Below are 12,738 nucleotides of genomic sequence, written 5' to 3'. Positions count from 1 at the left end.
CTGAGCTGCTCCCATTTGCTTCAACTGCGGTAGTGGGTGTTCAGCATCTCTGAAAATTTAGCCCTAACTGATTGTGCTTTATGTGCAAGACTTTAAGTGCTAAATCTGGTCCTCTGGTGCATGGGGCCACAAAGTAGGTAATGGGTAATAAGGAGCCTCTTCCATCCATGTAGTGGAAGAGTAGGGGCTGTATCCTCTAAGATCATTGGGACTCACTAAGTGTATGTCTATATTTGGAGCTTGGGGTGTGACTTTCGGCTTGGAGACATTCTTGTGCTAGCTCTCATCAAGTTAGCATATTAAAAGTAGTGTTGGGCTGTGGCAACATGAATGGTGGTATGGGCTAGCTGCCCTGAATATGTGCGTAGGATCTCTGATGGGTATGTACTTAGGACTGTTAGCCTGTCCTACTGCTCACATTGCCATGGCTACACTCTGTTTTTAGCGCATTAGCTCCGTGACAGCAAGCAATAGTATGTCTTTTTGAGCTGGGAATTATACTCCCAGCTCCAAGTGCAAACATACCCTAAGTCATGCTCACACATTTTTGTTTAACTGGGTGCACAGGTTGTCAAAATCGGAAAGGAATGTTGTGTTGGTAGTGTGGTGCAGCTGTTTTTGGAGGCAGTGATGTCGTACAGCAACAATTTCCTTTGTGAATTGTTTCCTGAAGACAAAGGAATAATTGCCACTGCTACAACACTGACAATCCCCATTGATGGGTACTCTAAATGGAGCAAAAATATTATAGGGTTAGTAGCTATTGTTCCCTGTGGGAACCAGGTAGATGTTGCCAGAACTAAAAAATAGGAATTAAATTTTCATTAATTGTTTATAGTGTCCTTTTCTCAGACATCGTGGCTACTGATTTACTGTTTGTGCACTAATAACACAAAATGTCCATTTGTACCTGGCAACAAATTACAATTGCCATCAATTGAAGTTCTCCAATATTATCCATGAAAGGTATTTTCTGCAGCTAATGCCTTCCAGGAATAGATTCCCCTCAGCTCTCTGAGATACTGCATTACATACTATTACTCGTCTTGGGCCCTCTGTTGAAAATTTGTAGGATCAATTTCTGTCTTTTTGGAGCAGATTTAAACCATGCCCTTATGATTGCTAACTTAAGTGGACCATACTCTTTGGAAGTGGAAATGAATAGTTTATTACAAATCTTTCTGAAATATTTTGAATGCATGAGTTTCCAAACAGGAAAGAACCAATATACCTTTGTCTGAGTCATCACAGATCAAAAAGAATAATTTGAAATTATCTGTAAATTGGGTTTTACATCTGGAGATGAAGAAAAACCTCATAACCTGATGGAATCCTTTTCATCTAGGGTTCAGAAACTCTGATAAACTGTAGCTCTGCCCAGCAAAGACACAAATGTTATTTTTGCAGATAAGTCTTATGGAACATTAGTCATATCTCTTAAATAATTCAACAAACTATTAATATCCCATAACTTCCTTGTACTTAGGAGTGACAGTTGTATTTAAATTAATCTGCCTGAAAAACAGATTATTCAAATAATGATTTGACTTCAGGAAAAACAACTTTTAAGTGCCTGATCCTTCAAGCTGCTGAGCATCCTCACTTGGACTCAGATCAAAATTGATGGCTGCTCAGCACCTTGAAGGACTGGGTCCTGTATTGTCAAAGGCAAAAGCTATAATTTTCCTCTATGCTGCAGTAGCACAAAACAATCAGAAATCCATTTTCACTAGCTTAGTTTCAAATGAAAATATATTTGATGATTAATAATTTGTGTCTGGGTCAATATACTCTCTCCCGTACCATGTGTTAACTGCAGTCTTAGAGAGACCAAAGTAAAGCAGGAGCTAAACTATTCCCTTTGCTATGTGTAATAGTTCAGAATGGATCAAAACCCATAAACATCAGGTTGCATGATTAAGGAAGACCATTTAGGAAAAGGATAGTGTTTGCCAGTAGAGTGTGCTGGTCACTAGCAGGACACCACGAGGACAAGGAAACAGCTGTCCCTCTGGTCTATATTTTTACCCAGAAACAGAAACTATGGACTACAATATATCGGATCCACAATTTTAGTAGGTGTTTGGTGATGTGTGAAAAGTGTATGTATTAGCTATGTGTGCTTCTAGTCTTGAGTTTGCATAGTCTTGATGCTGTATTGCTGCTGCTATTACTGCAGCTGAACCTAAGGGTAGTTCTTTCATTGGTGTGTGCTGTTTCTTATTTGCACTGCACTAAGCTAAGTTTTGTTCTCTTTGTTTCTGTGTTGACACTTACATTATTGGGTTTATGACTGTGTGTTATGCCTACACTCCATAGATCCCAATTAAGAATCTTAAGATCCGTCTCATTCCATTTATAAAACCTTTCTAGCTCAACCATCTGTCCATTCAGATAATGAATAAACATGGCTTTTAATATGCTCAGAAGGTCACCAAAAAGTGGCTGTATTGGACCACATGGAAAACAAATACCTGAGGTTAAGGGCTTCCACCGAGAATGCTCTGACTTCAGCCATATGTCAAATTGAGCAGCCTAGCTGACCCTAACTGTTCTCTTAAACATTGAGAGAGGCAGTCCAAGGGATTTACGGATCAAAGTCCGCACTTTGAATATGTTCCAGTAATTCAAAACCAATGCAGTTTATGGAGTGCAGGTGTAATACATGGATAATCCCAAACCAAAACCCCTAGATCTGTACACGTGCAAACATAGTGAAAGTTCATATTCAGATCTGGATTTTGTGGCTCTGTCCTGTAATGAATTTGAGTACATTCTTAGCGAGAGCCCTCCATGCAGTGTGGATGCCTTGCGCCACATATTTGGCTGCTTCCGGCTGTATGTCTGTCATACCTAACCCCAGAAGGGCAAAGGGGATCCTCTGGTGGCACAGGAATGGTATACACCACTATCTTTCCTACTGCTGGTGTAGAAGGTATGGTGGTGACACCTCAACATTGTGTTGATTCCTCTACCATTTCTGTTGCATTATTATTTGTATTGCTGTAGCATGTATATGTCCCAACAAAGGTCAGGTCCCCATTGGGCTAGGTAGTTCACAAACACATAGTAAGAAACACTGCTTGCACTTTAAAAGCTTAAAATCTAAATAGAGAAAAGGTGAGAGGGGAAGGGGAGACACAGACTTGCCCAAGGTGACGCAGAGGTCATTTGCACTTTTGCACTGTCCCCGCATCTCCCTGCCTTGCACTCTGCGTGATCCTTGAGCATAGATCTGGATCTGTGTTCTGCAGGCCGTTCATTTAATTGGTTTATTTAAATTATTTACATTGTTAATTAAAAAAATGAAAATGTTGATATTGGCTCCATACAGTCCTTGCATTCCATGTCACCCATTGATTGTCATTTTTAGGGAGGTGGGGAGGAGAGCAAGGAACGGGCAGGGAGTCTGTGTAGCAGCTGCAGATAGAGGAAAATATCTTTTTGATGTGCATTAGAAAGTTGACTTTCTCTGGATATATGTTGGCACATGGATAGGAATTTCATGTGATTGACAGGGACAAATGGTGACATACATTAGTTTTCCCTGAACAATATCAGCTGTGCTGAGAGGCAAAGCCATTAATGCTCCAACGTTTTTTCCTTTTTCAAAAATCCTTTAGTTTTTATTCTGACTTTTTCAAAGCAGTTGCAGCTGTCATCACTGGCTCTCAATCTACTAATTCATATCTTCCATTCATACTCTATGAACAAACTAGATTGCCTAATGAAAAAGCTATCCATTTAGATTTTTCAGTAAGAAAACTGAAAGTGGAGAAGTATTGTTGGCTCTGACAGCTACAATTCTGACCTTGATTCAGACCAGGAAAAATAATAATTATAATGGGGAAAAATACTATTGTAACTATTGTTAAAGCAGCCAATCAGCTTAATTATTTTTTAAAATGTACTTAGCTGCTAGTCCTGTGGGGCTGGGGTGCTCCCAGCAGCACAGGGAAAATTTAAAGCCTTCTCCAGCTGCAGGAACCTCTGGGGGTTGTAGCTCAACAGGTTTGCGACCATCCCCGCAACAACCCCTTTTGGGTTGGGACCCCCAACACGAAATTTCAGATGAAAACATCTGAAATTGTGAAATTGACCAATTTTCAAATCCTATGGCCATGAAATTGACTAGAATAGACTGTGAATTTGGTAGGGCCCCACCCATATGAGAAATGTGTGAATATGAAATATAACATACACCCTATGGGCCTGATTGTAATTTACTCTCATATTGGTGAGCAGTTCCACTTAAATTAATGGGACTATTAGCCTGAGCAGTTACTTGCTAATGTGAATGTGGGACTCACAACCTAGCTGTGTGTGTGTGTGTGTGTGTGTGTGTGTGTGTGTGCCTGTGCGCGCGCGCGCGCAGAGAATCTGAACCAAGAAGGATATCTCAAGTAAGAAAATGAGTCATACAGTGGAAAAAGGCTAGGCTTCCCCTTGGTCGTGAAGGTCAGACTCATCAGATAGTTTCCATGGTCTCATAAAGAGGGTTTTCATTAGTGATGGCATTGTGAGTATTGGTTTGATCCCATGTTTTTTCAAAAACATTTGGCGTGAGCATATAGTTGTCTTTGTGCTATTTGATACTTTACACTTTGGTAAGACAGGTACAGATAGATTTCTTTTAATATGTAAGGTCGGTATTGAAACACTATTTTTTTTTGTATTTTTGAGCAACATATTCTGTTAAAGAGTATGGGCCAGAGTTTTAAAGGTGTTTAGTTACCTAGTTGAATTTTTAAAAGCATGTAGGTGCCTTACTCATGTTGAAATCAGTGGGAGTTAAGACCCTAGGGATTTTCACAAGTATGTATCTGCATTTTTAGGAGCCTAAATAACTCAATAACGATGGTCCTATGCCCCTACTATCTTACATAGACAGATTTTCTACTACCTTTTTTTTAAAGAAATAAGCCCAGAGTTGAACTTTGAATCCATCTGGAGAATGTTGGAACCAGATCTGAACTTTGCAGCACAGGACTAGCTCTTAATTATTGTGCTGCAGAACCGTAAGGTGAAATAGTTCAGAAGTGTGTGCTTTGAGCATAGAATTTGGTTTTAAAGACTATCGTGTCTACTCAAGCTCACTCAAAGCACTTCAAAAAGCAGCGAAAAGCAAACTTTTTGGCAGTGCTATTCCCATGTAGGCAAATGTAGTAGAAAAGGTCTGTTCAGGAAAATATCTGGCAAGGAATGAGGCCCTGGAACTGTATTACCCAGTCTCCTGAGAGCCTAATGAGTACAGCTGAGCCATATCAACCAGGCCGCCTGAAGGATGGCCCTGCTAAGTATCTGAGCAAGCTAGTAAGCCTGGTCTGAAGCCCAGCAGCAGCAGCAATAGCTCTCTGGCTGCTCAATGTACATGCCTGCAGATTCTCTGCCTCCCTGTGTTCACCTCACTCCAGTTCCTGCTTCTTGCTTCTGCCCTGCTCCAGCCTAGACATGCCTTGCACCAAGCCTTGTTTCAGTCATGTCTCAGCCTTGCTCCTGCCTTTCTTAACTCTAGATTCTGGCCATTGGCCCTGATTCCTGGTCCTGACTCAATCTTGACTCTTGGCTCTGTCATTCAGACTCTGACTACTGGTGCCGACCCCTGCTCTGACCACTAGGTCAGACTGCCCATAACCTGGTTGCCTGACATATCTACATAGTCTTGAATTATTAGAATCTGCTCTAGAGAGAGAGAGAGAAAAAAAATGTTGGCTAGCATACCAACGTTGTCACCATATTAAACCAGGTCTTGACTGATCTATTTCTGATCTTTGGCAGAGATGATTTATATCATCTCAGGCCTCTTAAACCCAGTTTTGTTCCTTGATCATTTGGCATTTCCTATACATCATTAGGATTGCAGTCTTGCAGACAAATCCCTTTGGGGGAGAGGACTCTTTAAGTTTGCACTTTTGTTTCAGAAACCAAGACAGGTAGGTTCCTGACACCTCCCTTCTACCTTTTAGAAGCTGAAGGTTGTTTCACGTCTTCAGGACTGTCTGTGTCAAATATGTAAGCAGTCTAAAATAGCAGGAGGTGTAATAAAACAATGTATTTTAAACAGAGAGAGAGAGTAAATCAAATTAAAAGATAAGAAATGGTATGCAATTCAGATTTAGTTTTAAACTCTGTAAAAGGCATCCAAATACAGGGCTAGATTCTCAGATAGTATAAATTGTTGCAGTTCCACTAACCTCAATGGAACTACTCTCCTCTCTGCTGTCTGAGAACCTGGCTCTTAGCAGGAACTGTGTGGGTCAGTTACAAGAAAATAAGCAAATATGTACTTAACTAGAGAATGCATCCACTCTGTTTCAGATTGTTTCTTTCATTACTTTGACCCTTTTTACAGTCAGTCCATCAAGAATATGGAATCAGGTATCTCATAACATCATACTTCCTCCTTTTCCCTGGGCTTCCAGTTCTTGATAATCTGTGACCCTTTTTGAGATTAAAAATGCAACAGGATTCATTGTCATATCAGCCATGTAGATTTAGGTTTATATCAGCAGTTCTGCAATGTACTGTGTAATCAGCTGTACCACCTAGGGAGAAGCGGAAAAGTATTGTCTGTACAGTAGAAATTTTCCTCTATATCTTCTTACAATCCAGCATCAATCTGTGGAGTAATTTCCTCTCTTAAAACCTAGCAGATCAAATGTCCTTTAATTATTTTAAGGTGTCAAGGTGACAGGACCCAGGTGTGCACGTCAGCTATCCCTGGCTAGAGGAGTTGATCTGAATCTAGTTCAGTCTGCCTCTAGAGAGACAGCTTATGTTTTCATATAATTCCTTCTTAATTTTATTCTATATCAGATATGATTTGTCGACAGAATAACACTGATCTTTCATATAGTGTGACTGCTTCTCTCCTTTAAAGAACAAATAATGGTAGTATGACAGAGACTAAGATTGAAACATCAAAGCCAAGCATATGAAAATATCTACAGGAGACCTAATTGACACTCATCTAGATCAGAGACAGTGTTTGGATCTAGTTTTAGGCTTGGATTCACACCCAAAGTAGAGTTAAGGTTTGGATATGAGGTTACAAAATCTCAGAAGCTTTATTCACAATATTTCAGCCCAGAATGGAGGGTAAACTTTTGAGTACCATGTGAAGAATCTGTATCACAAAGGTTCACAAAAAACCTAATTGTGACCAGTCATGGGCAGATGCAGGGACAGAATTCAGATCCTTCAGCTGAAGAACTCAGGACCTGGAACTAAACGATAATCTCTATTTGCAGCAGTGCTTCCAACAAAAAACCCAAACCAAAACAACCAGCCTCTCACACACATTAGGCTTGTAAGGTTGAAAGCCTGTGTCACTGAAATCAGGTTAATCCCTCAATTTTTCTTCTAAACCTTCTAGAAAATCCAAATGTTAGAAAGTCAGGTTCCAGAATCAGTTCCTTAGTGCTGCATATCACTTACTAGTGTCCCTCCCAATGTGTACCACCCACCTAACCCTAACATTACTCCCCCTTTGTGCTCAGAGTGGAAATATACTGTTTTTGTATATATCACTTATGAAGTGTGCATTAAGACTTGGATAATATAGTCCCTGGGTCCATCAAGTTACATCCATTCTGCAAGTTTTCCCATTGTGCAATATTTGGAAGCACAAGCTGGAGCTAAGGTTTCTGTCTCTGGCCCTGCTGCATTTCTGTGCATTTACCGCATCGCAAAGTGTTTTGCTTGACCTTAGCTTCATTTTGTAGGATTGGGTTTTAAGAATTCATCTGCTCTTATTGCTTGTTTACAGGAAGGCCTAACCCTGTGTGCCATCACAATAAAATAATAAGGAAAGTTTGATATCATAAACACAGGATTATAACTTGAGGCAGAGAATGAAGGGGAAAAAAACCTAGGGAAAATCTCCAAATGTGCAGTTTTGTTAGCAGACAATCTAAAACCCTATTTTGTATTTTCTTGTTAACAAAAACTGACTTGATTGGCTTCTCAGATGTTTTTTAGTTTTAATTAGTATGAAAGTCTCTTCTCCCTTCTCCCAGGCCCTATTAATATAATGTCAGTTATTTTCTGCCTCCACTCCCTCCCTTCCCATTATTGTCATGACAACCTGGAAATCAGCTCCTGAAGGATATGTACCAGTAATTTGACTATATAAGCAATACAATTTGTCATCTGAAATAGGAATTAATACTAGAGCTTGTCAGATAGTAAAAGCCCTTGATTTTGCAAATGAAGTACCTGTCGTGGTTTTTTGCGATTTGCTGTTCAGGATTCTCACTTCTGGCTGTGTTGTGATCTGTGGTATGCTGTCATGCAGGGGACTCTCACACAGGCTGGCCACCACAGCTCTAGGAGAAGTAAGTTGGTAGGGGCTGGGCCAGCTTAACTCCCCTTTGGAGCAAGAGGGAAGCAGGGACCAGACTGTGGCTCTCTGTCACAGTTTGGTCCTTGATACACACCTGGAGCTGTTCAACTACGAGCTGTGCCTTCCTTAAGGCTTGTATTCACCCTGCAATCCAGATCCTTGTGTGGCTACCCAGTGATCAGGAGAAGAGCGTTGAAGGGAGTGACGCTTCCCAACCGTCTGAGACATGTGGGGAAGGAAGAAGGGAAGAGCTGTGTATGCCAAAGAGGACATCTCCTGGAAGAACTACCCCAGGGATAGATAATAAGTTTTCATTGTTTCAAAAATTAAAAAAGTTAAAATATTAAAAAGTGGCATAGTACCAAAAAGAGTATTACCCAATTTAAGGGGTTAGGTACAAAATTCACTCCTATGCAGAGGGCCAGCCCTTTCTTTGTGGGCTTAAGTGTTGCATAGACTCTGTGCTGGCTCTCTGCATAGAGGTGAATTTCATCCTGGGTGCAAACTCCTAGACTAGAGCTTATTGCCAGACACAAGAGTTTTACCTGGCCTTGTGGTGTTCTTGCTGTGTCTAAGCTCCACTAAAGGAGCCTCCCTTGCTCAGCCTTCTAAAGGAGGAACCTACTTATAACATTGCCCCAAATAATATTCCTCTTCATTCAAAACAGGGCGACACACAGAAAAGTAGAACCTAATTTAACTCACGCCTGCTGCACTTAATGAATGTTTCCCCAAAGTCAAAGACAACTAATCTCAGTGAGATTATCTCACACATGTATAAAATGCTCAGCTCCTACCTGTGTCTCCATTACAGGGGGCTGCTGAAATTAGCAGTTGAGCTGCCACATGTCATGACTCTCATGTGATATTCCTGCATTTGGCTTCCTGCATGCCTCCTTGCAGCCCTTCAGGAATGTTGCAGATCCAGTAGGGCTGCAGGGATGCCTGCACCATTTCTCTTCCTGCTCACAGCGCTGGTATGGTGGGCGCATTACAACTAGATGGGCTGTATCTCTGCCTTTGCTGGGACAAGTTCAGCATGGAGCAGCTGGGAAAGGGTGGGCAGAGACAAGGTGCCCCAGTGCTTCTCTGGCAAGGGAGTCGGGGGTGGGGTGGAGACTGGGACTGAGGGTGGAAGCAGATGGACAGAAACACATGCACATTGCATATGTGGTGGTGAAATGCTTAGACTTGGTCCCGGCCCTGATGAGTTTACAATCTAATTAAGGACACTCTTTGGCCACTCCCATTCTCTTCTCCCACTTGCTCATTCTGAATCATTTGTCTTCCCTTCTGCTTCTCACCCACCACACAAGCCTTCTTTTCTTGCACCTTGCACATAACTCCGTGCTTACTTCAGATGCAGGGGTGATGAGACGTGCAAATCCAAGTCCTTGCAATAGAGATGAGCTGACTACAGGTTCACCTGTCACAACATTGCTAGAATCAGCTTCTGATTTCATATGAGCCTGTATATATGCTGAGGAAAGCTGTTACAAGGGCAACTTTTAGTCTATTTTATGTTCTCACCAACTAGTGTAATCCTGCAGTTTTGGCATTTCAAGCACTATAATGGATCATATTTTTGTTTTTTAATAAATCCAATAGAATTTTTTTTTTAAATCTATTAATACTGACTTTTGTAAAAGTTTGTTTATAAACACATTTTGCACCAAACTTGACTTGCTAGAGTTCCTTGAATTAGGCCTGGGAAAGATAATCTGATCTGTTTAATAATGGTAGAGGTTAATGGATCTAACCTGCATCCTTTAATTCAAGTATTTATTTACAAACACTCTGTAATGCTTCAAATAACTTTGCAAGTGTGTGAAATAATTGAACAAAAGACAAAGGTAAAGTTTTTAATGGTTGATATGTTCTAAGATGACTTTACTGTTTGCATCTCAGTAACTGGGAATGAGAATCAAAGTGGAGAAAATTACCTACATTTACCCTATCTGTTGACTGGTAGACTTCATAGGACCCTCCTCAATCCTAATAAGGCCAGGAAGAATGTGCCAAGCATTAAGTGTGCTAAGAATAAATTTGAGCTATGATGGGGATAAGGTTACTTTTAACTCTTTATTTCGTGTTTTCTGACCTACACGCCAAAGAACTGCAAGTACATTAGAGAAGCTGCAGGTGCTTTAAACAGTTCTTTCCAGTTCCTTTGCTTTTTTGCTGCCTTTCACTGCTCTGCTGTCGCCTTTGGAGCTGGGGATTTTTTATTTTTATTTATAGGGTGTGTGGTTCTTAGGAAAAAGAAGTGCTGAAGATCCACTATGAGGCATGGCTATTTTTGTTAGAAGCTGATACTTTTAGTCTGAACTGCTGGCATTGCCTTGGGAAAGGCTTTGGTTGTTCTGGGAGGCCAGGACTTTACAGAGAAGATCAGTTCAGAAAGACACAAAAGAAGAAGAAACAGAATAGGAAAAGAGGAGGACCTCCCCACCTTTTATTTCTGCATCTCCTGTTAAGAGTCAGTGACCCAGAAGAATTATCTAAGCTGCTGGTATAACTTGACCTGTTTAGTAGAGTATCTCTTACCATCACTGCTATGGCTGAGATTACAGCAGAAGGTACTGTAACCATTTTCAAATACAATTAACTGAAAATGATTTGTACTTCGACTGTCTAATTGAGTCAGCATGTCAGCGTGATTTATTGCTTTTAAGGGAATAGCAGTTTTCCTGAAGGGTGGATTTTGTGTGCAAAGTGTTTGTCTGGCAGCTGGCGACTCCACTGCTAGTTAGTGAAGCTAGATCACCACACACCTCTAAAAATAGCATTGGTCATGTAACCTGAGCAACCATCACTTACACAGTGACCCTAAAGTGATACAAGAAGGGGAACATGCATGTAATGAACTGAAGCTATTAGACTGAATACCAATAGCTCCAGTCCCAAAGTTCTTATGCAGACACATCTCCTATCAGCAAAATGGGCACTGAACTCTCTGAGTTTTGCTCATGTCAGAACACAGTTCTGTGGGCCTGATCCCACATCTGGCTCAGTGGAGGCACTGGGGTATACTTGCATGGAACCATTTGGAGGATCAGGGCCTAAATTTGTAAGCTCTATTTTAATGTTAATTAGGAGTAAATAGTACTGATCCCGCAGTCCTTATCCAGATAAAGCTCCTAATGAAAGCCCGGGAGAGCATTGCTTGAATAACTCCAGGGTTAGGCCCAAAGAATGAGAAGTAATCATATAAACCATGAAACACTTATCCTAAAATAGAGAATATTTCATGTATTTTATTTCCTAACTATTCATATCTAAATGACTTTTTAGATTCATAACAATATTTTATCAACAACAAGGAAGCTGTTTAAAATTCAATATTTTCACTCAAATATTGAATATTTTTAGTGGAATTTGATGCCAGCTTTTTTCCATTATGGATCACTCTACTGATCATCAAGCTTAATAGTGACATTAAAAAAAAGAAGAAAAAAGGCTTTTTGACAGTCAAGTTATTTTTAAGTTGTTATTTTTATTTTGTTTGTAATAGTGTTTCAGTACGCTAAATTTATACTTTTAATCTTTCATTTTTTCAATTTTAAACATTCTGTTTCAGTGGATTGGCATTCATTAATAGTGAATGAATCTGTTTTCTAAAGGCTGCAAAATTAGCAGTGTCAGAAGTTGCACTGTTCTTGGTTGATGTTAGCTATAGCGAACATAGAGTGTGTGTGTGTGTGTGTGTGTGTCCTTTTTTAATCATCAGTGACTGGATGAGTGTATATAACTTTGCTTCTGGCAGCAAATACTACTAAAACAGGTGGCACAGCCTGACAGCTCTATCACAAATGCTGGGGCTAGTTTATGTAGAAATTCTTATCCAAATTTGGTGGAAACGTTTCGTTCATTTTGTATTTGATATCTGGAGAATTATATTTGTCCTCAGATACATGCTGGATATTACCAGAGGTGTCAAAGGGACTTGTATGCATGATTTTGAAGGCAGAATATGCTTGTGTCTGGTTGAGGACTTTTTGTTTTTGGTTTTTGTTCTTGTGGCAGGTTCATTGCTTATTGTAGATATTAACTGAAAATCCCTAATGCAGACTAGCTCAAAATTAATATGAAATACACAAGGTTTTTCAACAGTGTAAGTCACTTAGCTGTATTACACATCTGTATAGTTATTGTGTGTTGCTGAATCTGGCATCTGGTAATTGAAATTAAAAGGTTGTGTTTTTTTGTTTTTTTTTAAAACAATCTTACCAAGTACTGTTAAGAAGACTCTAAACATCCCTGTGAAACTTAAAGGCTCTGTTCAGCTGAAATAATGTGTATCTTTTGGCCCTGTGTAAGACAGTGGTGGCTTCAGCTGGTAATGGATGTCAATTCTACAGCAGGCTGACTTTCAGTAAATAGGTTGATGGGGC

The 12,738-nt window shown here is 40.2% G+C and overlaps 1 protein-coding gene across 10 annotated transcripts in view; it reads left to right on the top strand.

The window, feature by feature from the left end:
• TRDN (triadin) overlaps positions 1-12,738 on the top strand; it is a 301,086-nt gene that overhangs the window by 21,159 nt on the left and 267,189 nt on the right. For 9 of the 10 annotated variants that reach the window (XM_067546692.1, XM_067546686.1, XM_067546690.1 and 6 more), the window contains exon 1: positions 10,466-10,923. The exons of the other annotated variant lie outside the window; for it this stretch is intronic. In XM_067546692.1, the coding sequence (XP_067402793.1) occupies positions 10,902-10,923 (22 nt within the window). In that variant the 5' untranslated portion in view covers positions 10,466-10,901. Of the gene's footprint in view, positions 1-10,465; positions 10,924-12,738 lie in introns of those variants that run through there. 10 annotated transcript variants of the gene reach the window in all.

This window comes from Emydura macquarii, unplaced genomic scaffold (assembly GCF_026122565.2).
Source record: "Emydura macquarii macquarii isolate MOO-44397 ecotype Brisbane River unplaced genomic scaffold, CSIRO-AGI_Emac_v2 contig_1146, whole genome shotgun sequence".
In the NCBI taxonomy this organism is placed as follows: domain Eukaryota; kingdom Metazoa; phylum Chordata; order Testudines; family Chelidae; genus Emydura; species Emydura macquarii.
This window is presented reverse-complemented; position numbering and strand designations above follow the sequence as displayed.